This window comes from Heliangelus exortis, chromosome 17 (assembly GCF_036169615.1).
Source record: "Heliangelus exortis chromosome 17, bHelExo1.hap1, whole genome shotgun sequence".
Taxonomy (NCBI): domain Eukaryota; kingdom Metazoa; phylum Chordata; class Aves; order Apodiformes; family Trochilidae; genus Heliangelus; species Heliangelus exortis.
The window spans coordinates 15,669,484-15,694,811 of NC_092438.1; the positions used below are offsets into that span (position 1 = coordinate 15,669,484).

The following is a 25,328-nucleotide window of genomic DNA, read 5'->3' on the forward strand; positions in this document are numbered from 1 at the left end:
CTTTGTGGTGGTGGGGTGCTCTGGATGGAGATGAGGGAAACCAGGAGGCACCAGGCGTGGGGCAGAGCTTGGTCCAGGTGCTTGGGATGCCAGGTGCCTCACCCTTGCTCCTGGCCTTGGCAACAGGAGCACAGTGCTTGGTGCTTGCACCCCAGGGTGGGCATGGCGTGCTCTGCCAGACCCAGAGAAGCCCTGGCAGTGTTCCAGGCCAGGTTGGATGGGGCTTGGAGCAACCTGGGCTGGTGGGAGGTGTCCCTGACCACGCAGGGGGTGGGACTGGATGAGCTTTAAGGACAATTCCAACCCAAATCATTCCACGATTCTGTGATCCAACAGGACTCGGAAGGGATTTCCAGCTCCTTCCCCTCCCACATCTGCTGGATGGGGCTGGGATGAGGTTAGCCCTTGGCAGCCGGGGCGGGAGTGGGATGGATGATGCCCCCCAACCCCCGAGCATCCCCGGGGGCTGAGGCGGGCAGCCTCGGTGCAGCCCATTGCCCTGGAGTGGCTCCCCCGGTGGGACTGGCAGCAGGCAGGACCACCCGGGATGCTCACGGGGATGCACCCGGTCCTCAGGGATGCCCCAGGAGCTGAGACAGGGGACACAACCCCTGGCAGGGACAGCCGCGGCAGGAGGGGACCGTGAGAAGACCCCAGCAAACAGCCCACCCAGCCAGCCAGGAGCCCCCGCAGCCAGCCCTGCACCGCCGACTTTTCCTCTGTTTGCGCCAAGCTGGAATTCTCTGGGGAGCAAAGCCCGTGGTGTCCAGCCTGGGACCCCCAGCCCAACCGGGACCCCCAGTCTGCCTGGGACCTCCCAGCCTTGCTAGGCCCCTCCAGCCTGACCGAGCCCTCTCCAGCCATGGTGGGGGAGCAGGCAGCACCCCCAGAGTGCGAGCAGGGCCCCGGACAGGGGGTGTTCCCAGCTCTGGCCATCGCTGCCGGGGGGGTCCATCCTCCGGAGGTGCCCCCGGATAGCGTTGAGTCGGGTGGGCTGCAGCATCCCGGGGGCCGGCGGGAAGGGGCGACGGGGGCGGTGGGAGGGGGCTGGCGGTGGGGCCGGCGGAGCTCCGGGGGCCGGGCCCGGGGAGCCATGGGTGGGGGGTGTCCTGGCGGGGCGGGGGCACCACTACCCCCCACCCCTCCCTCTCCCCTCCCCCCTGCCGGTCCCCTCCCCTTCCCCTCCCCGCCGAGGGCAGCCGGCGCCGTCCCGTCCCATCCCATCCCATCCCGGGGCTCTCCGGGCTGAGCAGCGGCCTCGCTCCGCTCACCCCCAGCACTCCGCCCCCCATGCGGGTGTCCCGGGTGGGCGGCAGACGCCGGCCCCCCCCTCTCCGGCATGGCTCGGCTCTCCGTCAAGGAGCACCTGGACGGGATCCTCTCCGACTTCGAAGGTGTGGCCGGGGGCTGCGGGACCCCCACTTAGGGCTGGAGGCAGTGGGGAAGGGGTGCCCCCCCGCCCTTCCCCGAGGGGCAGGTTATGGAGGGGGTGGGTGAGCGTCTTGGGGGGGTGGGATGCCCCCCCCCCCAGGAGCTGAGCGTCGGGGGGGGGCTGCTCTGGTCCCGAGGGCTGGGTATCGGGGATTGGAAGATGCCCCCCTGGGGGTTCTGCGTCGTTGGGGGCTGCGCGTCGTGGATGTTACCCCCCCGCGGAGTTTTGGCATCGTGGGGGACTGCTTTGCCCCCCCGGAGGCTGCCAGTAGTGGCTTGCGCCTGTTTTGGGGCGGGGGGTTGTCCCTGGGGTGGGTGGGGGGTAAAAAAGAGCTGCAGGGAGGGGGGCGTGTGTGCATCTCCCACCCATTTCCCCGGCGGGCTGGAGGCTGCGGGGGGGCCGGCAGCCGCCTCCCACCGTGCCCCCCGGCCACAGGAGGCAGTGGTGAGGGTGGGGGTTGTTTTTTTTCTCAGCCTCTGTTACCCCCGGCCTCTTCCCAGGGGCCGCGGCGGGAGGTGCAGGGGGCGGGGGTGGCTGTGGGGGGGAGACTGGCAGCGAAACCCGACCCGGGGGCTGCTGCTGCCCTCGGCGGGGAGGAATGTGTGCACCTACCCCGGGCACCTTAACCCCGCCGCTGCCGCGCCGCCCCCACCCCGTCCCGGCCTCCCCCATAACCCCCTGCTATCCTCACAGAGCCTTTGCCATCCCGAAAAACGCTTTCTCCCCCCAATCCTCCTTCCCCACACCTCCTACAATCCCCCCCAGAACCCCTTGCCAGCCCCCATAACTCCCTGCATGCTCCCCAGTCTCCACCATGTCTCCCACGCCCCCATAACCCTCTTGCCATCCCCCACTCTCTGCCATCCCCCCATAAGCCGTTGCCCCCCCGCATCTTCCTGCAGCTCCCCCACCCCCCTTTGCCCATCACTCTGGACACAGTTTGGGGCAGCCGAAGCTATGGGTGAGGCCGTGACTCGGGGCAGGTTTGGGGGGAAAGGAGGCATTTCTGGCGTGCCCCCCACCCTCCCCCCGGCAGTGCCGAAGCAATGGGGCGGGGGGTGCCGTCCCCATGGCCCCCGGCACCGTGGCCAGCTGGAGGAATGACCTGCCCCGCACAGCCTGTTATTAGCAGTGCCCCAGCCCCTGACCCCCGGGCACAGAGGTGAGCTAAGGGCGGGGGGGGACGACACACACGAGACCCCCACCTCCCTCTGCCCCCAGCACCGTGGCCAGGCCGGGGCGGGGGCCGAGGAAGAGGAGGGTGAGGGCGGCTCCGCTCCGTGCCGGGGCAGGCCGGCACTCGTGCTGGGATGGAGGGGTGCAGCGTGGGCCGTCCCCCCTAGCCCCCCGCAGGCAGCCACCCCCAGCTTGGCAGCGGGGTGCGGCGGGGCCGAGGAGGCTGCCTGGCGGGGGCCCGGTGCCCCCCGTGCTTTCCTGGGGGCTGGGGCCAAGGATGCTGCTCCGGCAGAGCTGGCGGGAGTGGGGGCTCCCAGGGGAGCTGAGGTGGGAGGGGGCGGCCACCCCCTGAAGATGCTTCCTGCCCACGGGGGCTCTACCGGGGTGCTGGCTGCTGGGGCCTGCCGTGGTGCCCCAGAGAACCGGCTCCCCCAGCAGAAAGTGCTCACAGGGTGGTAGTGGTGGGGGGTCTTGGGGGGGTGGAGGGGGGACACATTTGCATCACCGGCAGCCCCAGGGCTGCAGCGTGGGCTGGTGGTTGCTGAAGCTGTGTGGGAGGCACCGCTGCAGCCTCCCCCAAGGACCAAGATGTTTCTGCTGCCGGAGCAGCAGCTCCGGCCCGCTGGGCCATCTTTAGGCTCCAGGGTTAACAACTTGCAAGGGGGTAGGAATCCTTCCCAGCATGGCAGTTCGGGTGGATGGCGGGGGAAAGGGTCGGGATCTGGTTACTCAGGCCGGATCCTTTACAGGGGGAATAAAGCAGGCAGTGTGCTGTGCTGGAGCCACCAGCCCAGCCGCAGATAGACCGCGGGGGACACGGATCAAACCCGGGAACAATGTGGCAGGGCCCGGGGCCAGCAGCGGGGTGGGCTCACAATCATCCCTTTGGCTCCCAGCTGTGTGGGGGCACCTCTGGGTGCAGGCATAGCTGCGGGTCAGCTGGGAAGGGGGCAAATCCCGGTGGGTGCCAGCAGGTGCCACTCTGATGCCACCATCTCTCTCTGTCCCCAGCGCTCAAGAAGTCGTTTGAGGCAGAGGATGGGGATGAGGCGCCCGGCTCCCCACCCGTGTCCCTGCTGCCCCTGGACACCGGCGAGTGCCACCGGCCGCTGCATCCCGGCCACCCCCCCAGCTCGGGCATGGCCCCCAGCCCAGCCCCCACCCGGCTCAGCACCACCATCTCCTCAAGCCGACCCAACGGCACCGCCATCCCCTGTGTCGCCTCCTTCCAGACCCACCGGGGTTTCTCCAGCAGTGACGGCGAGAGCCTCCGCAGCTCCTCCTCCAGCCTGGAGAGCCCAGCGCCCCCCCAGCCACCAGGGACCCCCCCGGACCCTGGCCCCAGCCTGAAGAAGGTCCCATCCCACGGCAGCGTCTTCCCGGTGGAGCTGGAGCATCCCCTCGGTGGGGCTGGCACCAGCCATAGCTTGCTGCCGGCGCTGGACCTGCACATCGCCGAGGAGCCGGGGATGGGGACTCCCCTGCTGGATCCCCCACCCTGGGGCACTCGGAGCCCTGCGACCCAGCCTCACACACGCCAGCCTTCCTCCTCTTCCTCCTCCCCGGTCCCCTTCAATGGCAGTGAGGCAGCCCCAGGCCTGCCCGTGCTCCCTGGGGGGCGGCTGCCAGGGGGCTGGGATGTGTCCCCCCGCCCACTCCCCCGCTCGCAGTTAAGCATCAGCCTCAGCAGCAGCCCAACCCCCCGGCCCTTGCCACTCCCCCGTGGGCAGGGGGAGGCAGCCCTGGCCCCCATCATCCCTTCCTCAGCCCCCCAAGCCGCCCCCTTCAAGCTGGTGTCACAGCCACAGACGGTGCAGGTGAGCTCCCAGCCCGCCTTCCTTGGGGGGCTGGTGCTGGGGCCACCCCTGGGGACCCCCACAGCGCCTGGTGGAGTCAGGGTGACCCCCCCAAGTGCCAGGCTGGCAGGGCCACGGGGACTCTGTGCGGTGACTTCTGGCGAGGCTGCAGACAGTGGCTGGACTGCGGTGACACCAGAGCACGGTAGGACTTGCTCCTGTCCCCTCACCCCCCTCCCAGGACCCCCTTGCATTGCCAACCCCCACCCCCCATCCCCCGTTGAACCCCCTGCCGCTCCAGGGACAGTGCTGATTTGGGGCCACAGTGACACTGGGGACCACGATGTGCCCCAGGGGTGCCGGGGGACATGTTTGCTGCCGGCGGGCATGGCACGTGGCAGGCGGGGGGGCCCGTGGGTGCTGCTGGCAGAGCTCCCATCCCTCCCGGCCCTGGGGTGCCTGGCTTGTGTCCCGGCACAGGGAGACAGGTCAGGACACATGTGCCCCGTTGTGGGCCCCGCGTGTGCCAGCTATCGATGCCATCTCACCTGTCGCTTCTTTCCCCTCTTGTCCCTCCTCACCTTGCCATGGGGACCGATCCTGTCTCCCCTTTTCCCCTTGGGGTGGTGGCGGGGGGCCAAGGTGTGCTTGGGTGTGCTCAGTGTGGAGGATGTGGGGCTCCCCGGCACAGCTACCACCGTGCTTGTCCCCAAGGATGGGGTGAGGGACACTCTTCCCTCCCCAGTGTCCTCTTTCTTGGCGGTTGCTCTAGGGAAGGCTGGAGGGTGCTGGGGTGGCCTGGAGGTGGCCGCTGGTGCTCCCTGTTTGGGTGCTTGGGGCTGGGTGTCATGAGAGCCGCCTTTGCCTGGCTGTAAGTACCGACGCTGCAGAAGCATCCATACATCTGCTGCAGGCGGGTGAATCAGCCCTGGAATGTCCCCAGCAGCACTGCCCCACTGCTCCTGCTGACCTGCCCCACTGACAGGGCAGAGGGACTGTGCTTGGGGCTGAGCTGGGATGATGGGGATGCGGGGGACAGTGCTTGGGGTCAAGCCAGGGTGAGGGGGACACAGGGGGACAGTGCACAGGGATGAGCCAGGGTGACTGGGACAGTGCTTGGGGTCAAGCCAGGGTGATGGGGACATGAGGGACAGCGCCTGGGGCTGATCTGGGGTGATGACACAGGGGATGACGCTTGGGGCTGTGACAGGGTGATGGGGACAATGGGGACAGTACCAGGGACCATGCCAGGGTTTGGCAGGCTGGCCAAGCGTGGCGTGCCCAGGTTATGGAACGGACCATGAGCTGGTGGCAGGAGGTGGGCACCATCTGGCCCCGGGGTGGCAGGGACTGCCAGGGCACAGTTTCCCTGCCAGGAAGAGGTGGGGACACATGGGTTCCCCCCCCGGGAGGCCACCATGGCCTCTGGCCGATGGCAGCCTTGGCCCCGTGGGAGGAAGCCCCGAGCGAGCCGCCGGCCACCACCTCGTTTCACTTCCACGAGAGGCACAGGGTGAGCACCCAGGTCGCCCACACAGGGCCTGGGGCGAGGAGGAGGAGGAGCGGAGGAGGAGCCGTGGGCTGCAGCCACCCTCCCTCCCTTGCACCCCAGGAGCCATTTGGCCCCGGTGACCGGTCCTTGGTGGCAGCAGCCCCAGCTTTGGCCAGCTCGTCCAGGTAGGGGTGGCCATGGGGATGCTGTGGGTGTGGGCAGGGGGGTGCTGGTACCAGGCAGGGACAACCCCCGGGTCCCCTCCTGATTTCACCCTCTGGGTCACTTCTGCTTCTGCTCGGTTCCCAAGCCATAGCTCCCACCCACGCTGGGGCTGGGTCCAGCCACGGATAGGGATTGTCACTGCTGTCCTCTTGGGTCATGCTGGGTGCCGGGAGAGGTGCTGGTGTGGCAGGGTCCATCCATAGGTGAGGATTGTCACCACTGTCCCCTTGGGTCGTGTTGGGCACCAGGGAAGGTGCTGGTGTTTATGGGTCTCTCTGGGCTGTGTGGGTGGAGTTGTGATGAGCTCCTTGCTGGTGTGGTGGGTACCTCTCCCCATGCATCCCCAAAATCCTCCATCCCTTTGCCAGAGGGACCTTGGCCCCATCCACACAGGAGCCTTTAGGACCTGGCACCTTGCTGTCCCCATCCAGCTCCAGGTCCCAGCCCAGGCAATGCCCAGATCAGCCCAACTGGGAGCTTCTCTCCCAGTTCATCCTCTTCTGGCACCCTCCACCCTCACAGCCTTATTACAGACTTCCCCGGGGAAACGGCCAATTAACCCCGCATCAGTAATTAAATCCCTGGAGGAGACCACGGCCCCGGGATTACTCGTCCCTGGCTGCCTGGAAAATAAGAGCATCTTTAATGAGTCCTCCAACAGGTCTGGCTGCAGGAGCCATTAGCCCCCGAGGTGCATGGGGGTGTCCAAGTGTGGCCACAAGGCCACCCGGCCACTGGCCAACACTGAGGGGACTTTGTGGCAGCGAGGGCAGGGACACGGGGGGTGCATCCAGATTGGGGTGGTTGTGGGTGCAGGCCCCTGCATGGGTGCTGAGCACCCCAGGGAGATGGCACTAACCTCACTGTGCCTGTCCCCTGCCTGCACCCTGGGTGGCTGCAGCACAGGGTTCTGGGTCTGTCCTGGCAAGGGCTGGGGGCTGGCAGGGACCAGGATGAGGGTGTGGGGACCGTGTGGTCCCCAGAAGTGGTGGCATGTTGGAGTGAGCAGGGAGGGGGGGTGCCACCTCCCTGCCTGCACTGGGCCCCCTGGCCTGGTGTCCCTGCTGTCACCAGGAAGTCCCCAGCTGTGTTGCCACTTCCGAGGAACACCCCGACCACGGGGGCTCAGGGTGGGGTGACATGAGGACAAGCAGCACTGCTGTCCCCAACCCCGCCACCTTCCCGGACATTGCCCCAGCCAGGCGATGGGTTTGCACCCGCCCATGGGTGCTGGGTGCTCCCCCAGCCCGGGATGCTGTTGCCATGGCAACGGCTGTGTTTGGCTCCAGATCTCCCAGTCCCCCTGGCCTGGCTGAAGCTGGCCCCTGCCCATGTGTCCCTTGTCCCCATGCTGCGTGGCACATGGCCGCAGCCTCGGCAGGGTGGCTTGGCTCCCTCGGCCCCCCCAGCTGTCACCAAGCTGCCACTCCAGCCCCGACGGTGCCAACACCCGGCTGTCACATATGTGGTGGGGGGGTGTGGGGGTGGGGGAAGGCTGCAGTGTTCTGGGGGGGACGCAGGCGCTGTGGGGCACTGCGGCAGTGGGGCAGGTGACAGGGCCACCCCACCGTGTCCATGCTGCTGGGGATGGGGGCACAGTGATCCCCGGTGCCAGGGAGTCAGTGGGTGACACAGCCAAGCCCTCCCTTTCGGTGCCACCACAGCCACCCCGGGGAGTGATGGGTGTCATGATGGGGGGTGGGGTGACACCCTTGTGCTGGTGTCCCCAGCCTGGCTGGAGGCTGAGCAGTGCCGGTGGGCACCTTGCCCACCCTGCCGCGCAAGCCGCAAGCTGGGCACGGGGGCTTGGCCGTGGTGAGGAGGGGGCGGGGACGGAGACGGAGAGGGAGAGAGGGAGGGGGTGTTGCCGAATCGGTCATGGTGGGAGCAGCAACGGCTCCGCCGGAGCAGGTTTGGTGCCAGCTGGGGGCTGGCGGAGCGGAGGGGGCCGGGGACGCTGATGGTACCCAGGGGACCCCCCCAACTGTATCGGGGTGCTGAGCGAGTGCAGCGAGGTAGGAGCAAACAATGGCTGTGCCGGGGAGGAGGAGGAAGGAAAAGGGGCTTGGGGCTCCCCGAAACTGCTGTACAAAGGGCGGGGGGGAATGTGGGGCTGGGGTGGCCCCCAGGCCGGGCCACCCTTCAGGCACCATGTGGGGTGACACATCCTGCCTCGTGCCAAAGCCCCTCAGGTGTGCTGGAGAGGGTGCTGCAGGGGGTGGCCCCTGGGTGGCAAGTGCTGGTGGTGGCCACGGTGGCCGGTGCAACCACCTCACACAGCAACTGCTGGCATGGGGAGGTGGGGGACAGGCAGGGGGGAAGTCACCCGAAGGATGCCACCATGGCACCTCCCTGTCCCTCTCCACCCTCAGGTTGCCATGCTGAGCCTCACCGCCTGCCAGGAATGTGCCAGGGTGGCTGCTGCTGCTGGGGCAACCATGCAGCCGAGGGGTGGGCACTGGGGGAGGAGGGGAGAGGGTCTGGGCTCACCCACCCTATTCCCCCCATGCAGGGAGCAGCCTGGAGTCCCAGGAGCACAGCATGGAACCGCCAGCTGTGCTGGAGGAGGAGGAGGAGGAAGAGGAGATGCCCCTCACCGTGGCCTCGGGCCCAGTGGGTCACCAGCTCTTTGGTTATGTGGGGATTGAAGCTGTGCTGGAGCAGATGAAAATCAAAACCATGAAGATGGGATTTGAATTCAACATCATGGTCGTGGGTGAGTGACAAGTGTGGGGTTTGCTCCTGGTTGGGGTGGGAATCCTGGCTCTGCTGCCACCGTGCCAGGGGAGGTCACGGTTTGAAAGGATTTTAAAGGGTTTAAGCAGCAAGAAATTCAAAGAGAAGCAGCAAACCACCACGGTACTGATGGGTGAGGCAATCCCAACCACTGGGATACTCTTGGATGGATATTAAGGGGGGATAAATTCATTGGGGGGGGGCAAACTGCAGCTGTCCCAATCTCCAGGGTGCTCCCAGGCAGATGCTGAGATGTTAGGGAACAGATTTAGTGGGGAGGATAAACTGGAGCTGCCCCAACCTCTGGGATGTTCATAAATGGGCACTAAGGTGTTACCCCAGGGAATAATTGTATGGAGGGGGTCAAACTGGAGTTATCCCAGCCTCCAGATGCTCCCAAGCTGCCTGATCCTCTGGGATGTTCCTAAATGGCTACTGAGTTGCTACGACCTTAGGAAATACATTTACAGGGGGAGAACTGGAGCTGTCCCAACCTCTGGGATGTTCCTACATGGGCACTAAGGTGTTATCATCCCAGGGAATAAATTTACCGGGTCATATGCACCCCCAAACCAGAGCTACACCAACTTCCAGACTGCTCCCAAATGGGTATCAAGGTGGTATCACCATGTGGGAATAAATTGTTGGACAAACTGGAGTTATCCCAGCTTCCAGGATGCTCCCAGATGGGTACAGAGCTTGTCCTGAAGGGGCGGATTAATTTCTTGGGAGGGGTTAAACTGAAGCTGTTGGCCTCCATGCAGGGCAGAGTGGGCTGGGGAAGTCAACAATGGTGAACACCCTCTTCAAGTCCAAGGTGAGCCCCAAATCCTCACAGCCTGGCCAGGAGGGACGCATCCCCCAGACAGTGCAGCTGCAGTCCATCACCCATGGTAAGGTTGTGTCCCACCAGCCGTGGGGAGAAGCAGGAGTGGCCTCAGACCTCCCCCTAAGTCTCCTGCCTTTCCCCATTGCTTGGTCCTCCCTGACCCACGTTTCCACCCCACAGTCATAGAGGAGAAGGGTGTAAAGATGAAGCTGACAGTGACGGACACACCAGGGTTTGGGGACCAGATCAACAATGAGAATTGGTAGGACGCAACAGGGTGCAGCATCTCAGCTTGGTGGGTGGCAGTTTGGGGTGGGGGTTGAGCTCAGATGCTGTCCCCCAACATTTCAACCTCAGCTGGGACCCCATCATCAAATACATCAACGAGCAGTATGAGAGGTACCTGCGTGAGGAGATCCTCATCGCCCGCAAGAGGAAGATCCCAGACACCCGGGTCCATGGGTGTGTCTACTTTGTCCCCCCCACAGGTCACTGGTGAGTCCCCACTCACAGCACCCATGGGTGCTTGGTGGCATGGGTGACTAAGGGGTATTGGTGTAACCCCAGGGTGCTGGTGGTGAGGTCACCCCAGGGTGATTGTAGTATGGTCACTGAGATACTGGTGGTGGTTCACCATGTGGTGATGGTGGTAGGTTCACCACAGGGTGATGGTGGAGAGGTTACTCTAGGGTTGATGTTCGGGTGATGATGGTGTGATGATGGTGGGTTCAACCCAAGGTGATGGTACTATGGTCACCACAGGGTGTCAGCGGTGGGGTCTCTCTGGGATTGATGGTGGGGGTGTCACCCCAAGGGCGATGGTGGTATGAGCACTGCAGATTCACAGTATGAGGTCAGCCTAGGGTGATGGTGGTGGGGTCACCCTGGGTTGCTGCTGGCCCTCGGCAGGCTACGCCCACTGGACCTGGAGTTCATGCGTCGGCTCAGTAAGATCGTCAACGTGGTGCCGGTGATCGCCAAAGCTGACACGCTCACTCTGGAGGAGAGGGCAGAGTTCAAGCAGAGGGTGAGGGACAGGTCCCTGAGGGGCTCCCAGGGTCCCCCGTGTCCCCCCAGGCCCTGCTCAAACCACCTGCTCCACAGATCCAGGAGGACCTGAAGACTCATGCCATCAGCGTGTACCCCCAGGAGGACTTTGACCAGGACCCTGATGACAGGGCGCTGAATGACAGGATTCGGGTGAGAGCTGGGGACATCGGGTGGGGGGGAGGCATCCCCGGGGGTCCCAGCAGCACCCCAGGGTGAGCACACCCATCTGCATCCACAGGAAAAGATTCCCTTCGCCGTGGTGGGGGCTGACCAGGAGCACCAGGTGAATGGCAAGAGGGTGCTGGGCCGCAAGACCAAGTGGGGCATCATCGAAGGTGAGTGGAGCCCTGGGGACCCCTGGCACCCTGCCCTGCCTGGGGGGCTGGGGGTGTGGGGGGGGCTCGGGCTGTATCCAGAGCCTGCTGGGCCGAGCTGCCCTACCAGACCCCTGCCCATCCTGCCTGCCCCATGCCCTCCCCCTCCCTGCTTTGACCATCCCTTGCCTGCCCTGCCCACCTTGGTCAATCCATACCTGCCCTGCCAGCCCCCTGCCCACCTTGACCACCCCATGCCCACCCTGCCTTGCCTTGCAGTGGAGAACCCAGCGCACTGTGAGTTCCCCCTGCTGCAGGACCTGCTGATACGGTGAGCGGGGGCCGGGGTGGGCGGTGCTGGAACCCTGACAGCTGGGGGACAGTGGGGCAGGGGTTGGTGACTTGATGCCTTTCCTCTCTGCTGGCACCCCGGGCAGGTCCCACCTGCAGGACCTGAAGGACATCACCCACAACGTCCATTATGAGAGCTACCGTGTGCGGCGGCTGAACGAGAGCAACCGGGTGGCACAGGGCCCCCGCAACGGGCTGCCCGGCAAGGAGGAGGGTGGCAGCCACCCCTGAGCCACCACCTGTCCCCCCCCGGAGCCACCACTGGACCCCATGGAGCCACTGCTAGACCCCTGTGGCATTGTCCATCCCCTGCCCAACAGTGGCTGTGCCTGGGGTGAGCATCCCCCCAGGAGCACCAGGCTGGCCCCAGTCCCCATCCCCAAGCTCCACCATGGGTACACACACTCTGGCATTGAAAGTCAATCCTTCAGCCATCCTCCTCCCCCTCTTGGAGCCCCCTTTTGACGTGCCACCACCCCAGTGCTGCTAGGGCCATGGGGTGACACCCTCCCCGTGCCTCCACCACCTGGGCACCTTGGGCCAGTGGCAGTGCCACCAGCATGGTGACCGGGGTGGGCAGGATGTGTGTCCCCTCCCCGGGGTCACCCTGCCCAATGATGGCAGCTGGCACAGCCGGACTTTGAGCCTCTTATCGGGGTGTGGAGGTGCTGGGAGGGGTGCAGAAGTGCCTGGATGGGAGGTGCTGCCCGCAGGGGCATCGGTGGGGGCAACACCCATCTGCTCCCCACCATGCCACCCCCTGACAGAACCACCCAACATTGGGTGCAGCCCCTCAAATCCCTCAGGTGGACCCCACGGGTGCTGCCAGCCCCAGCACAGGGTGGGGATGGGGGTGCCAGAGCAGCCTCCCCTCCCCCGTGGTCCCGGGGTGACTGTACAGCCCCTTTGCCCCTCCCTCCATGGGCAGGGCTGGGGCACGGTGCCAACTCCCTGTCCCTGCCCTTCCCCCCCCCCCCCTTCCCACGGCCACCGCCAGGTTCAGCGTCACCTCCGGTGCTGGCCCCACGTCCGGCCCCACGTTAATGATCCGCCCACAATCCACCCACTCGTGCTGCCACCAGCCCCCAGCAGCCGCCCTGCTGAGCCGCGGTGGCAGAGCCAGGGGTCCTCGGCAAGGGGGGCTGGGGGGGCTGGCAGCTCCCTGCCCCACACCCCACCCCTCCAGCCCCACACCCAGATAAGGGCTGCCGACAGCACCCAATTCCCGGGGCACGGTGCGGGTAGGAGAGGTGGCCACCACCATGGCTGTGGTGACGGTGAACCTGCGTGCTGTCACCTCCTGGGTGGGCATCGCCCGGATCTTTGCTGTCATGCTGTCCTGCGTGGCCTTCAGCTTGGTGGCCTCTACCAACAACTTCGGGGGTCCCTACGGGACGTGGTGCATGTTCACGTGGTGCTTCTGCTTCACTGTGACGCTGCTGGTGCTGCTGCTGGAGCTGCTGGAGCTCTACCCCAAGCTGCCGCTCTCCTGGGATGACTTCACCTCGGCTTTCTCCATGCTGGCGGCATTGATGGTCTTCACCACCTCGGTGGTCTTCCCCTCCACCTTCATCAGCAGCCCGTGCACCAGCAGTGTGTGTGCTCGGCAGGCCGTGGCCACCACCATCTCCTGCCTTTGCTTCCTTGCCTACGCCCTCGAGGTGGGGCTCACCCGCGCCAAGCCAGGGGACATCAGCAGCTTCCTCTCCACTGTGCCTGGGCTCCTCAAGGTCTTTGAAGCCTACGTGGCTTGTCTCATCTTCTCCTTGCTGGATAACTACATCTCAGAAGCTGGCCTGCAGTGGTGTGTGGCTGTCTATTCCATCTGCTTCATCTTCACCTTCCTCATCATTGTCTTCACCATCGGCCGGTGCCTCTCCTACATCCCTTGCCCGCTGGAGAAGATACTGGTGGGCTACAGTGCTCTGGCCCTGGTGATGTACATCACTGCCACCATCCTCTGGCCCCTCTACAGTTTCAGGGGGAAGAGCCGCCCCAGCCCCTGTGACAAGAACTGCTGGTGGAACAAGCACCTGGGGATCACCTTCCTCACCATCTTCAACCTCATCGCCTACATGGTGGACCTGGTCTACTCCACCAGAATGGTCTTCCTCAGAACTCCCTGAGGGTGGTGGGACGGGGCTGGTGGAGCTGAGGAAGAGGCCGGATGCCTCGGAAAGCTCCTGCACCCCATGCTGGAGCCAAGGGCTGGGGCGTGGTCCCGGGGAAGCAGGGGGGGGACACCAGGGTGCTCTCGAATCCCTGGTGCTGGCCAGGGGAGGCTTTGTTATTAAATCGGGGCATTTTTCACTTGTGTCTGTCTCCTTTTTCTTCCCATTCTTGCAGGTTCCTTCCTGGTGACTTGGGAAACCAGAGGGGAACCAGCACAGGGGTGAAGGGAACACTGGAGTGGGGAGGGGGGCACTGGGCTTGGGTGAATCTTCTTTTCTCTTCCTTGTTGACTCGGCACCCAGGTGGAACGGGGCATGACCAGGAAAAATCCCCAGGCAGATGCTTTTGCTTTGGCACCGGCACAGGACCCTGCTGAACGGGTTCGGGAGGAATGTGGCTGCTGGGGAGGGGGTGGGTTTGAGAGCCCGCCAGGTCCTCCTCACCCTTGTTCCAGCCAGGTCCTTGTCACCACCATTTCCTGGTCATTTCCATGGTCACCCCAATGCCGGTGGGTTTGGTCCCAGCAGAGCTGGCAGGGATCCCATGGCTGCTGCATGGGGGCTGCCAGGAGTCCCTTGCCTTGGGGTGGGAGGGACACACAAGGTGAGGGGGTGGCTGCCCTCCCGGTGCTGAGCAATGTCACGGGGAGGATGGTGGCACAGCAGGAAGCTGGCAGCAGGGGAAGGTGTGCCCGGCGGGCAGAGCTCCTGACACGGCGCTCCCGGATGTGGGGCGGGCACCCTCGTGGCTTTTGGGGCCACCTGTCCCCAGCCTGCGCTGCTCCCTCGCTGCTGCTTGCCCTGGCCCTGGCGACAACCCTGGGGCCATCTCCGCTGACCCGGGGCTGCTGAGGGGCACCGAGCACGGTCCTCGCCACCACCGGGTGATACAAAAAAGATGCCCTACGGGGAGGTGGCGAACGAGCCTTGGACACTGCACGGCACCCGTGGGTGCCACTGCGCTCGGGAGAGCGAGACCTCCATGCCGGGGTGCCGGGAAGTGCCGATGTTCCGGTCCACTGCGGTGCCGTTACCAGTGCCGGTATGGTGCCGGTGTCAGTCCAGGTGCCGGTGCCGATACCGTTACCGGTCCCAGAGTGATGCAGTCCCGATGCCGGTGCGGTGCCGTCGCCTATGGGATGCGGTAGCGGTGCTGGTGCGGTGCCGTTGCCAGTCCCGGTGCGGTGAAGCCCCGGTGCGGTGAAGAACCGTGAAGAACCGTTGCCGATGCCGTGCAGTGCCGGTGCCGGTGCGGTGCCGGTGCATTCCTCCCCCTAGGGGTCGGTGTGCCGCGGTGCGGGAGGCGGTGCGGGATGGGGGCGGTGCGGGGGGGGAGGGCGGTGCGCTCCTGCGCACGGCCCGGGGCGGCCGGGCAACGGCGGCGGCGGCGAGCGGGGAGTGGGCAGCGGGTACCGGGCAGCGGGCAGAGGGCAGCGGGCAGCGCTACGGGGCCGGTGAGTGCGGGGGACGGGGGGGCGGCAGGACCCCCGGCCTGGGTGATGTGCAGCGAGGGCGGGAGGGGAGCGGAGGGGGCGGCGGAGCTCCGGGCGGGGGCAGCGGTGCCGGTGCTGCCGATCTCGCCATGCCCCGAGCTCACGCCTGCCCCGCACGGGGTGTCCCCCTCCACCCACTAGGGTCGGTCTGAGCCTCCCGCTAGCGGGGGGGACACGGTGCAGGGGGGTCCCGGGCCTGGGTGAAGAGCCCCCCGGGGGGGATTCGGCTTCCCGCAGCCCGGCAGCAGCACCCAGCCCTCTCCCCTCTCAGCACGGTGCACCTGTGTCCCTAGGGACGGTCCTGGGTCCCCCAGTGCCCTAAGGGGCGCCTCCTGTATCCCCAGCTGGATAAGCTGTCCCCATCTGCCTGACCTCACACACAACCCCCTGCTTAGGGTGGCTGCCTGGGGGGCTAGTGTCCCCTCCCTGCCCCGAAGCTGGGGAGACACAAACAGGACCCCCCTGAGCTGCTGCCTTCCCCAGCCTGAGCATCCCCAGTCCCAGCTGGAGTGGGGGCCAGGAAGCTGGAGTGGGGGCCAGAGGGACCAGTGGGGTGTTGCCACTGGCTGGGACGGGTGTCCAGGGACAGCCCTGGGGTGAGGGCTTCTGCTCAGACCCAGGAAAGGGATGTCCCACATCAGAGGTTATGACCCCACATGCTCCCTGACCCAGAGTGTGGGTGACCAGGGTTGGGTCCACATGGGCATTGGCCCCATCCCAGTGACCCTGTCACGCTCTGACCTCCCTGGCCACCACAGTCATGCGTGGATGTGGCACCGTGTTCTGGGGACACTTGTTTGCTCCCAGGCAGCTGCCTTGTGTGGGGTGGGTGCCTGCCTGGCAGGGAAGGGGTTAACTCACCCCAGGGTTTTGGGGTGCTGGGGTGTCCCCAGGCTGCTCCTCTCAGGGGTGACTTCGTGTCTCTGCTATGACAATGGCTCATGAAGTGCCGGTGCTGGGGCGGCCACCTGGAGTGTGGGGTGATGGGGACAGTATGGGAGGCTTCTGAGAGACCCCCCCTGGACCCCCAGGATGAGCTGTGCCCCTGGCAGCCCCATCACCTCTGCCTGACCCCATCCCTGCCACCATGCTCATCAAGGAGTACCGCATCTGCATGCCGCTCACCACCGAGGAGGTGAGAGGGAGCCCTGGGAGGCCCGGGTGGGAGTCGAGGGGATCAGTTTGGGATGAGGGGGTGTGGAGGTGGGAAGGGGGCTCCCAGCTCTTGGCCATGGGTGCTTGAGCCAGCTTGGCAGCAGGGACAGAGGGGGTGGTGGGTGGGGGTCCTGCACCCACAGCACTGGGGTGGCAGAGGGTTGGGGGCTTGCCTGGAGAGGGACTAAGGGACACAGCAGTCCCTCCTGCCATCCCCTGGTGGCACTGCCAGTGATAGGGACTGCCTCAGGGTGTGCTTTCACCGTGGCCCCTGGGCTCAGGATGCTCTGAGCCAGTGCTGAGCTGTCTTTTGGGATGCTGCTGGGGGGATGGCCCATCCCTGGGTACAGTGACCTTGGTGGCAGCACCAGGGGCTGGCAGGTGAAGGGCACGTGGGGGAGGGGGAGGGGTTGGGTGCCTGTGGCACCACGGGGCTCAGGGTGGCTGCTCTGATGAGAAGCAACCCCCGCTGTGGTGGGGACCCCCAAGCCCCTCTGCAAACAGACAGTGGCATCCCCAGCCAAAGGTTGCTGATGAGCTCCTGGCACCAGCAGGGACGTTTGAGGGAGTGGGGAGTCACAGGGGCATTTCCCATGGTGGGCAGCACCCACCCTCCCTAGGCACGGGGGGTTTGGTGCTGATGCCTGGGGACAGTCTCTGGTTAGGTGGAGAGGGACGATGCAATAGCTCTGGTGGTCACGATGATGGGCAGACTGCTGTTGCATCATCAAATACATACATACACACAAATGTGTATTTTTGGGGTTGATATCTGTAGTTTTCCCTGGCTTCTGGGTCACACAGGGAGCAGAAAGCCTCCAGGCACTCCCCAAGGCATTTGGAAACTGTGGAAGGATGAGGAGGGCAGGATCCAACCCCTGGAGTAGCCCAAGGGCAGGGGGGTTGAAACAGGGTCCCTCAGGAGACCCCCACCTACTGCACAGCTTGTGGTCTGTGGCCCCTTGCTCCGTGCCTCAGTTTCCCCCCTCAGCGGTGCGGCTGGAACCGGTCAGAACCCAGAAGGTGGGGTGCTGGGAGGGTGGGGCCCTGAGGGTGCTGAGCGGGGGTGCTGTGGTTGCAGTACCGCGTGGGGCAGCTCTACACCATCAGCAAGCACAGCCACCAGGAGAGCGAGAAGGGCGAGGGGGTGGAGGTGGTGAAGAATGAGCCCCACGAGGACCCCATCCACGGCCCCGGGCAGTTCACCGAGAAGCGTGTCCACCTCTCCAGGTCAGGCCGTGGCTGGGTGGGGAAGGGGCCCCAAAACCCCCACTCCGTGGGGCAGCACCAGAGTGGGGGGGCATGGGCAGGCATGGGGGTGGCCCCATCCCTCTCTGCAAGATTCCCAGGGAACATCCTTCCTGTGTCCCTAACACCCTGTGGTGAGGCTGCACCCATCTTTTGGGGGGGGCTGCACCTACCTCTCAGGGTGTACCCATCTCCTGGAGGGCACTTATCTTTGGGGGCTGCACCCTTCTCCTGGGTGCACCCATCTCCCAGGCACACACCCATTTGGGGGGCTACCTCCCAGGTCACACCCATCTTCCTGGGGCTGTACCCATCTCCTGGGGGCTACATGTATCTCTCAGGGTGTAACCATCTCCTGGGCTGCATTTTTGGGGCTGCACCCATCTTCTGGGCTGCACCCACCTTCAGGCTACGCATCCATCTTGCCAGGGGTGCCCATCCTGGGGGGTTGCACCCCTCTCCCGGTGGGCACCCCTCCCTGGGTACCGCTAGGTAACTCGGTGGGGATGCCCAGGCTGCTGCCCAGCCCGTCCCTGGGGTTGTCCCCACGCACAGCCCCGGGTCCCCGTTGGGCACCCGCTGATCCCCAGCGCTGCTGTCCCCGTGTCCTCGCTGTGTCCCCAGCGCCGGCTGCTTCTCCGCCGAGGAGTGGCTGGTGTGAGGCCGGCTATTTTTAGCCGCCGTGCTCACGATTCCCCTCTCGGGGTTGGTATTTAAATTGCCTGCGAATTAATCACCCCCCCCATCTCTCCCCTCCTCCGGGGGCCTGATCCTGCCCTAGGGCCGCTGGGCGGGGGGTGCCTGAGGGCAATGGGGGCACCGTACAGTTCTGGCCCTGGGGAGCTTGGGGGGTCCTGGGGAGAGGATTGGGGGTTCTGGGGGTGCAGATGGGGGTCCTGAAGAGGTGGCAGGGATCCCTGTGTGGGTGCTTGGGTGCAGATGAGAGTTCTGGGGAGGTGGCCAGGGAGGGGTCCCTGGGGTGCAGGTGATGGTGTTGGAGAAGTGGCAGTGGTCCCTGGGGTAGGGGGCAGATGGGGAGCAGATTAGAGTCCTGGGGTGCAGATGAGGGTCCCGGGAAGGGGATGGGGATGCCAGAACCATGCTAAGGTGGGGGGCTGTGTTGGAGCAGTGCCAGGTGGCACTGGATAAGGCTGTGCCCTCTGGTCATGTCCTGTCCTGAGTGTCCCCCCCCGCCACTGTCCCCCACAGCAAACTGCCAAGCTGGGCACGGGCTGTGACCCCCCGGATCTTCTATGTCACGGAGAAGGCCTGGAACTACTACCCCTACACCATCACTGGTAAGCCCTGGGGATGGGCACTGGGCACCCCTGGGCATCCTGTCTCTCTCTGGCCATGTCCCCATCCTGGTCTCATTGTTTCTCCTCTCCCCACTGATGCCACCTGGCCATGCCACCATGTGCTGCTGCCACCCTGTCCCTGCAGAGTACACGGTAAGGAGGTGCCATGGGGGGACCTGGCCCCTTCCCCTGGTGTGGCTGGGGAGGGGGGACTGGGAGGGTGGCCCTGGGGGTGGGTGGCCCTCAGTGTGGGTGTCCTGGGGTCTAGGCACCCCTTGGGGCTGGGTGTCCCCTGGGAGTGGGTATCCCTTGGGGTCAGTATCTTTAGGAGTGGGTGGCCCTTGGGGCTGGTGGTCCCTAGGGGTTAGGGGTCCCTCAGGATGTGTGTCCCCTGGAGCTGGGTGTCTCTTGGGACTGGATATCTTTGGGGTGGATGTCCCTCAGGGTGGGGGTCCCTTGGGGACTGGATGTCCCTTAGGGTGGGTGTCTTTTGGGGTGGGTGTCCCTTGGGGTCAGCATCTTAAGGAGCTGTATGTCCCTCAGGGTGAGTATCCTTTGGGCTGGGCATCCCTGGGAGTAGGACATCCCTGGGGATGGGCTTCCTGTGGGGTGGGTGTCCATCAGAGTGGGCATCCTTGGGAGTGGGTGTCCCTCAGGCCCAGCAGACATCCCCCCAACCCCACAGTGCTCCTTCCTGCCCAAATTCTCCATCTACATTGAGACCAAGTATGAGGACAACTGCGGGGACAGTGAGAACGTGAGTCTGTGCTGCCACTGAAACCTGGCAAACTCATTGCAGGGTGGGTGTGGGGGGGGGCACACGTGTGGTCAGCACCTCTCCCACTCCCCCCTCTCCTTTCCACAGATCTTTCACAGTGATAAAATCCTGGGTGACCACGAGGTCTCCTTCCTGGACATCGCCTTTGACGAGATCCCTGAGCGTTACTACCGCAGCCTGGAGGTAGCACAGGAGAGGATGGGTTTAGGGGGGTTATCTCGCTGGGGGCTTTGTCTCTTGTCCCCATGAGGGGGGGTGTTTCACAGAGCTGTTCTCCCTCTCAACTGTACCCTAGGACCCCCGTTTCTTCAGCTCGGCCAAGACGGGCCGGGGGCCGCTGCGGGAGGGCTGGCGCCAGCACACCCAACCCATCATGTGCTCCTACAAACTGGTCAGCGTCAAGTTCGAGGTGTGGGGGCTGCAGACACGGGTGGAGCAGTTCTTGCACAAGGTGAGAAGGGGTGGTGGTTGGGGTTGGGTGTCATTTTGAGGAGGGGGACAGCGTGACAGGCTGCTGACCCCCAGGGTGCCTGGCAGGTGATCCGGGACATTCTGCTGATCGGGCACCGGCAGGCTTTTGCCTGGGTGGATGAGTGGTGTGGTGAGTCCATGGGGACAGTGACACGGGATGGGTGGGAGTTGGGGGGCTGTGGGCTTAACTGCCACTAACCCCACGGGCAGCTTCTGCTCTTCCTCTGGCTCCCTTGTAATCTGCTGCCTGCCCTGCCTCTACAGTCTGCACTGCCTCCACTGCCTGTACTGCCTGCACTGCCTGTACTGCCTCCACTGCCTGTACTGCCTGTACTGCCTGTACTGCCTGTACTGCCTGCTCTGCCTGTGCTGCTTGCGCTGCCTGCACTGCCTGTACTGCCTGCACTGCCTGCTCTGCCTGTACTGCCTGCACTGCCTGTACTGCCTGCACTGCCTGTACTGCCTGCACTGCCTGTGCTGCCTGCACTGCCTGTACTGCCTGTACTGCCTGCACTGCCTGTACTGCCTGCACTGCCTGCTCTGCCTGTACTGCCTGCGCTGCCTGCTCTGCCTGTGCTGCCTGTGTTGCCTGTGCTGCCTGCACTGCCTGCTCTGCCTGTGCTGCCTGCTCTGCCTGTGCTGCCTGCTCCCCTGCCCACTTGGGGCAGGCTTGGCTGAAGTCTGGTGGGAAGGGAGAGGAGCCCCAGCGCCCCTGCCTGCACCCCAGGTCTGGCAGGGAGACAGATGGGGATGGGAGCACCCAAATGTAGCAGTGGCTGGCAGTGGGTGCAGGCAGTGGGAGCTGTCCCGGTGAGCAGCTCTCTGCCTTCCAGACATGTCCCTGGAAGAGGTCCGGGCCTTCGAGACTCAGATGCAAGTGGCCACAAACCAAAAACTGGCGAGCCAGCACCCCTGACCCCCTCTGCCCATGGGGGGACAGGGACCTCAGGTCCTGCTGCGCTGCCTGCATGTGGGTGCAGGCAGGGGGCTTGTGCATGGTGCATGCTGAGCCCCCCTGCACCCCGTGGTGGAGGGACCACCCCTGCCCGGCTCCCCCTGCACGTCCCCTGCCTGCGCTGCCTTTGACTTGGTGCCGGAGTGGGGGGCTGGCTGCACTGCCCAGAGTCCCTGTCCCTGCCTGTCCCCTTTGTCCCCGGCCCCTGTCTGGCACCCAGCGCTGGGTTGGGGGGGCACAGGATGCGTCCGTGCCCCCCAAGCCTGGCTGTGCCCGCAGGGATGACAATGGAGGAGGTGCGGCGCTATGAGCGGGAGACACAGGAGGCCACCAACGAGCTCCTGGGGCTGGTGGCCCCTGCCATCTCGGTCAGCACAGGGGGGCAGCCCGCAGCCACCACGCACTCGGCTCCTGCCAGTGCCCCTTCCACCCCCCTCAGCGATGAGGCCCCTGATTTCCTCACTCCCCCCAAGACTCGACCTCGCAAGAAGTCAGCGCCGGAGACCCTGACTCTGCCATCGCTGCGGGAACGAGTGAGCACCGAGTGACACTGGTGGTGCCACCTCCCCGGCCGGACCATGCCAGCCCTGCCACAGCCCTTCTGGTGGGTGCAGACCCCGGGGTGGGGGACACCCCGTTGGGGCACGGGGAACCCCAGGGGGCCTGGCCTCCCCGAGCCATCGCGGGTGCCTACATGGGACATTGCCACTGTTACCGTGCTGGAGCCACTGGCTGCACAGGGAGGGGACACGGGTCCCTGGCACTGTTGGGTGATGCTGGGGGGCTGGTTCACTCAGCACTGCCCACCCTGGTTTCTGCAGGGCTTGGTGAGCAGTGGGGTGGCAGTGGTGCCCATGTGCTGTGGTGGGGCTGGGCACTGGTGCTGGGCTGGGCGAGCAGGGCTGGAGCATCACCAGCACAGGGGCACAGTGCCTGTGACAATGACAGTGACAGTGGGGGGGCAGGCTGGGGCTCCCTGCAGGCTTCAGAGCCCCATGCACTGCAGGTCCCACCATCAGTGTCCCCTTCGCCATCCCCCCAGAGGCCATGGCCACCTGAGGAGGGCTGGGGCAGGCTCAGCCCTCTGTTTTCCTTGGGAAAACAAAGGCCTTTCTGGAAATAAAAGCTGGAGACATGGTGGGTGGCTGCTGGTGGTGGTTTATTGGGCATTGCCATGGGGGCCGTACCTGTGCCAGGGTGCTGCATCCCCCAGGACTGGGTGTGTATGGTGAGGGATGGGTGGATGGCCCATCAGGGGTCCTGGGGCAGGGCAGGACGGTGCTGGCTGCAGGGTCAGATGTCCCCAGCCACACCAGTGGCTCCAGGCTCCCCTCCCACCACACCATCATCATCCTCCAGCTCCTCAGCCCCTGGCACAGCGGTTGTCACTGGTCCCAGCAGGGCCACGTAGTGGGAGCTGCAGTAGACAGGTGCCTTGTTGGGGCTGGAGTAGACCTGCTCGGGCCTGAGCGAGGCAAAGGGGTTGGCAGCCGAGCCCAAGATGTGGGTCTCCAGCTCCACCAGGATCTGCAGGGAGGACTTCAGCTCCTGCTCACTGTTGGGAGAGAGAAGGGGGGAGAGGGACCCCGTCAGGGTGTGGCTGTGTGGGCCCAGGGGGGCAGCGGGGCCGTGCTGACCTGTAGAGGGTGAAGAGGACGGGCAGGCGGTAGTCCCGCAGCAGCAGCAGGGTGGGCAGCCAGCCCGACAGCAGCTCTGGGCAGGCGTGGAAACCTGTGGGGACAAGGTAGTGAGAGGGTCCCACCTCCCTCCTGTCCTCTCCCCATCCCTGGGGAAAGCTGGCTCTGATTGCACCCCCCTATCCCAGAGCTCCCCTGGGGTGTAGCAAGGTGGGTCCTATCCCCCCACAGGCATGGGGGGCACCTCTAGCTTTGCGTCCTGGACTGAGTCACCCAGATCTGACATTAGAGACCCCTTTGGGTGCTGCTTGCAGCTGCTGTGGGTGACACAGGCAGGACAGGGTGGGGGCACAAGGCAGCTGTGCCCCAGGGGGTCACCCTGGCTGTGGGGGGTGGCCCAACGCAGCTTGGTGCACATCCAGAGCCCGTGGTGCTGCTGGGATGCTGGGGGTCTGCCCTGCACCCCGGTGGTGATGATCTGGGTGTCACTCACCCGGGTGGAAGCCCACCACCAGGTCAGGGCGGGCGGCCAGTTTGGTCTCCACATGGCTTTCCCAGAAGTCATGGTACAACCCCTTGTAGCTGCTGAGATAAACTTGTCCCTGGGGTGCTGGCGTGGCCAGGGGTGGCCTCATGATGGGTCCGTTGACCACATCCACCCCCACCATCACCACCTCCATGCCCCGGTGCCCCGGGAACATCCGTGCCAGCTCGTCGTAGTCCGTCAGACGGGTGTTGAGGGTCTCGACGTGGGACGCTCCCACCACGTGCACGGTGAGGGCCTTGGTGAGGGGGTCGATGCCGAAGAGCCGCAGCCCCAGGCCGATGGTGAGCGGCCGCGAGTGGCAGTCGGTGATCAGCCGCCGGATGGATTCCCGCAGCTCCCCATCCTCCGGACGGGGCTTCCCGGCGTTGGCCCAGAGCAGGGTCATATACCGCCCAGACAGGATGGCATCCAGCTTCTCCTCCAGCTGCTCCTGCATGGAGAACCAGTCCTCCCAACCTGTCACCTCCTGGGCGGGTTTTGTCCAGGCCTCTGTGGGGAAGGGGATGTCTCCTGCAGGGGTAGGAGAAGCGTTGTGGGGTTGCAGTGCTGGCTGCCCATCCCAGCTGGGCTGTGGGGATACTGGAGCCCGCTGGGAGGGCTGGAGCCAGGAGGAAGGACCCCATGGCCCTCCACGGGTTCTGTGCAGCCCGGGCAGGGAGGTGTTAGGTAGGCTTAAAGAGGGACACGTGCATCCCCTGCCTCACCTGTGAAGACAAGCCACTCCACCAGCCGGTCCAGGGCCACCAACTTCAGCTTCTTGCAGAACTTCTTGTGCAGTGGCCAGTTGGCCCGCTGGCACACCACACCACAGTAGTACACGTTTTGGCACCTGGGGAGAGGAGCAGTGTGCCCAGCAGTGGCAGGGTGCCAGGATCCCAGCCCTGCTCCCTGGCATCCCCTCCCAGGGCTGGTTTGGGGGTGACCCATGTCTGGAGGTGGGCAGCAGGGTCAACCCCCCTCCAACTTCATCTTGGCCACCAAGCTGGAAGCGAGGGGACAGATCCAGCCCTGTGGCACTGGACCATCTCCCTCCAGCCATACCTCTTGCATCGCCGGAGGCTATTGGGGTCAGGGAGGGCATCGGGGAGCTTCTTGCACTCAGCACAAAATTTGAAGGTGTCCTCCATCTTCTGGAACATGTCAAAGTAGGAGCGGATGCCAAAGTCCCTGCTGCTCTTCCTTCCATCCATTGCAGACCTGCAGATGTTGTGGGGAGGCAGGTGAGCAGGATCCAGCCCCGCTGCCATCACAGTGGGGTCAGTGTCCTCCCTCTGAGGCCACCAGGATCTTCAGGTCCAGCCAAGTGAACCCTGGTGGGATGGGGAATGGGGACAGTGGAGGGGGCACCCAGGAGCCCTGTTCGAGCACCCTGCTCCAGCTTCAAGAGGGACACAAGGGATGCTCTGATGGGGGCGAGGGAGGGGAGGGGGGGGGAACACGCACCCGTATCAGCACCCATGGTTGCTCACTCACTTGTAGTCCTCATAACTCTTCATGTTGAGCTTCTGCAGGATGACATGGGACAGCCCCGGCACATTGCGGTCCATGGCCTGGAAGCCCAACGAGTCCACATCGGGTCCCCTCGACGCTGCTTCCTCCAGTGGCTCCTTGGGGTGTCCAGTTTTGGGGGCGGCACCTGCGTTTCGCAGGGTCACGGTAGCTGCAGGAGAGAGGGGTGCGGGCGAGGGGGCTGGCTGGGGGGTCCCGGCGTGCTGCCGGGGTCCCCCTCGCCGTCCGCTGCCCCCACGCCGCCTTCCCCCAGCCATCCCGTTGGCCGGCCCGGTCCGGAGGGTTCGGGCGGTACCGGGTGTCCCCGGCGCACGTCGAGGACAGGCTCAAATGTCACCCGGAGGAGATACCGGCGGGAATCTGATAGCAGAGCTATTCTGGTCATCCCCTCCCCGGGAAGGGGCCAACCCGCTCCGGGGGTCCGGCACCCGCCCCTAATGCTGCCGGTGTGTGTGGTGGGGTCCCCCAGGACCCCCCTCCTGCCCTGGGGCTCCTACCGCCCCCCCGCACACCGGGGCGCGTAGGGGGCTGCCCCCTCTCCCGGGGACTTCTTCCCCCAGTCCCTGGAGGGGTCTGACAGACCCACCCTGAGCTCCCTGCCGCAGCCGGGTCAGGGGGGGCTCCCTCCCTTCTCCCCCAGGACCGCCCCGTCCCTCGGATCCCCC

General features: G+C 65.2%; 4 protein-coding genes across 7 annotated transcripts; 3 read left to right on the top strand and 1 right to left on the bottom strand.

The window, feature by feature from the left end:
* Positions 1–1,182: 1,182 nt before the first annotated feature.
* Positions 1,183–13,711, top strand: LOC139803923 (septin-12-like). Of its 4 annotated transcripts, XM_071760586.1 has the most exons (11): positions 1,183–1,394; positions 3,620–4,609; positions 8,634–8,837; positions 9,622–9,750; positions 9,867–9,948; positions 10,044–10,181; positions 10,596–10,713; positions 10,791–10,886; positions 10,975–11,071; positions 11,330–11,381; positions 11,488–13,711. In XM_071760586.1, exons 1-11 carry the CDS (start codon positions 1,340–1,342, stop codon positions 11,630–11,632), a joined length of 2,106 nt encoding a protein of 701 aa, XP_071616687.1. In that variant the 5' UTR covers positions 1,183–1,339; the 3' UTR covers positions 11,633–13,711. The 4 variants fall into 4 exon arrangements, with proteins under 4 accessions (XP_071616687.1, XP_071616690.1, XP_071616688.1 ...); XM_071760589.1 differs by lacking the exons at positions 1,183–1,394; positions 3,620–4,609 and adding an exon at positions 6,009–6,081; XM_071760587.1 differs by lacking the exons at positions 1,183–1,394; positions 3,620–4,609 and adding an exon at positions 7,380–7,561.
* Positions 12,664–13,711, top strand: LOC139803925 (myeloid-associated differentiation marker-like). Its single transcript, XM_071760590.1, has one exon. It carries the CDS (start codon positions 12,664–12,666, stop codon positions 13,525–13,527), a length of 864 nt encoding a protein of 287 aa, XP_071616691.1. The 3' UTR covers positions 13,528–13,711.
* Positions 13,712–14,973: 1,262 nt separating this feature from the next.
* On the top strand, positions 14,974–22,108 carry LOC139804180 (cytoplasmic phosphatidylinositol transfer protein 1-like). Its single transcript, XM_071761143.1, has 10 exons — positions 14,974–15,026; positions 16,097–16,200; positions 17,302–17,450; positions 18,678–18,766; positions 18,912–18,919; positions 19,452–19,523; positions 19,632–19,727; positions 19,840–19,995; positions 20,082–20,145; positions 21,250–22,108. The coding sequence occupies exons 2-10, from the start codon at positions 16,153–16,155 to the stop codon at positions 21,516–21,518; spliced, it is 951 nt and encodes a 316-aa protein (XP_071617244.1). The 5' UTR covers positions 14,974–15,026; positions 16,097–16,152; the 3' UTR covers positions 21,519–22,108.
* Positions 22,109–25,007, bottom strand: MSS51 (MSS51 mitochondrial translational activator). The gene is made up of 6 exons (XM_071761121.1): positions 24,628–25,007; positions 24,196–24,351; positions 23,859–23,983; positions 23,101–23,664; positions 22,608–22,701; positions 22,109–22,525 (listed from the first exon to the last, which is right to left on the bottom strand). The coding sequence occupies exons 1-6, from the start codon at positions 24,918–24,920 to the stop codon at positions 22,264–22,266; spliced, it is 1,494 nt and encodes a 497-aa protein (XP_071617222.1). The 5' UTR covers positions 24,921–25,007; the 3' UTR covers positions 22,109–22,263.
* Positions 25,008–25,328: the final 321 nt, after the last annotated feature.

Bases quoted from the DNA above. Each gene is read 5' to 3' on its own strand.
- MSS51 (XM_071761121.1), bottom strand. From the start codon at position 24,920: ATGGCTGGGGGAAGGCGGCGTGGGGGCAGCGGACGGCGAGGGGGACCC. The intron at 23,984-24,195 runs GTATGGCTGGAG...TCCTCTCCCCAG, and splicing joins AGCCTCCGGCGATGCAAGAG to GTGCCAAAACGTGTACTACT. The intron at 22,702-23,100 runs GTGAGTGACACC...TTGTCCCCACAG, and splicing joins GGTGGTGGGCTTCCACCCGG to GTTTCCACGCCTGCCCAGAG.
- LOC139804180 (XM_071761143.1), top strand. From the start codon at position 16,153: ATGCTCATCAAGGAGTACCGCATCTGCATGCCGCTCACCACCGAGGAG. The intron at 19,524-19,631 runs GTGAGTCTGTGC...TCCTTTCCACAG, and splicing joins ACTGCGGGGACAGTGAGAAC to ATCTTTCACAGTGATAAAAT. The intron at 20,146-21,249 runs GTGAGTCCATGG...CTGTGCCCGCAG, and splicing joins CTGGGTGGATGAGTGGTGTG to GGATGACAATGGAGGAGGTG.
- LOC139803925 (XM_071760590.1), top strand. From the start codon at position 12,664: ATGGCTGTGGTGACGGTGAACCTGCGTGCTGTCACCTCCTGGGTGGGC.
- LOC139803923 (XM_071760586.1), top strand. From the start codon at position 1,340: ATGGCTCGGCTCTCCGTCAAGGAGCACCTGGACGGGATCCTCTCCGAC. The intron at 10,714-10,790 runs GTGAGGGACAGG...CCTGCTCCACAG, and splicing joins GGGCAGAGTTCAAGCAGAGG to ATCCAGGAGGACCTGAAGAC. The intron at 11,072-11,329 runs GTGAGTGGAGCC...CTTGCCTTGCAG, and splicing joins CAAGTGGGGCATCATCGAAG to TGGAGAACCCAGCGCACTGT.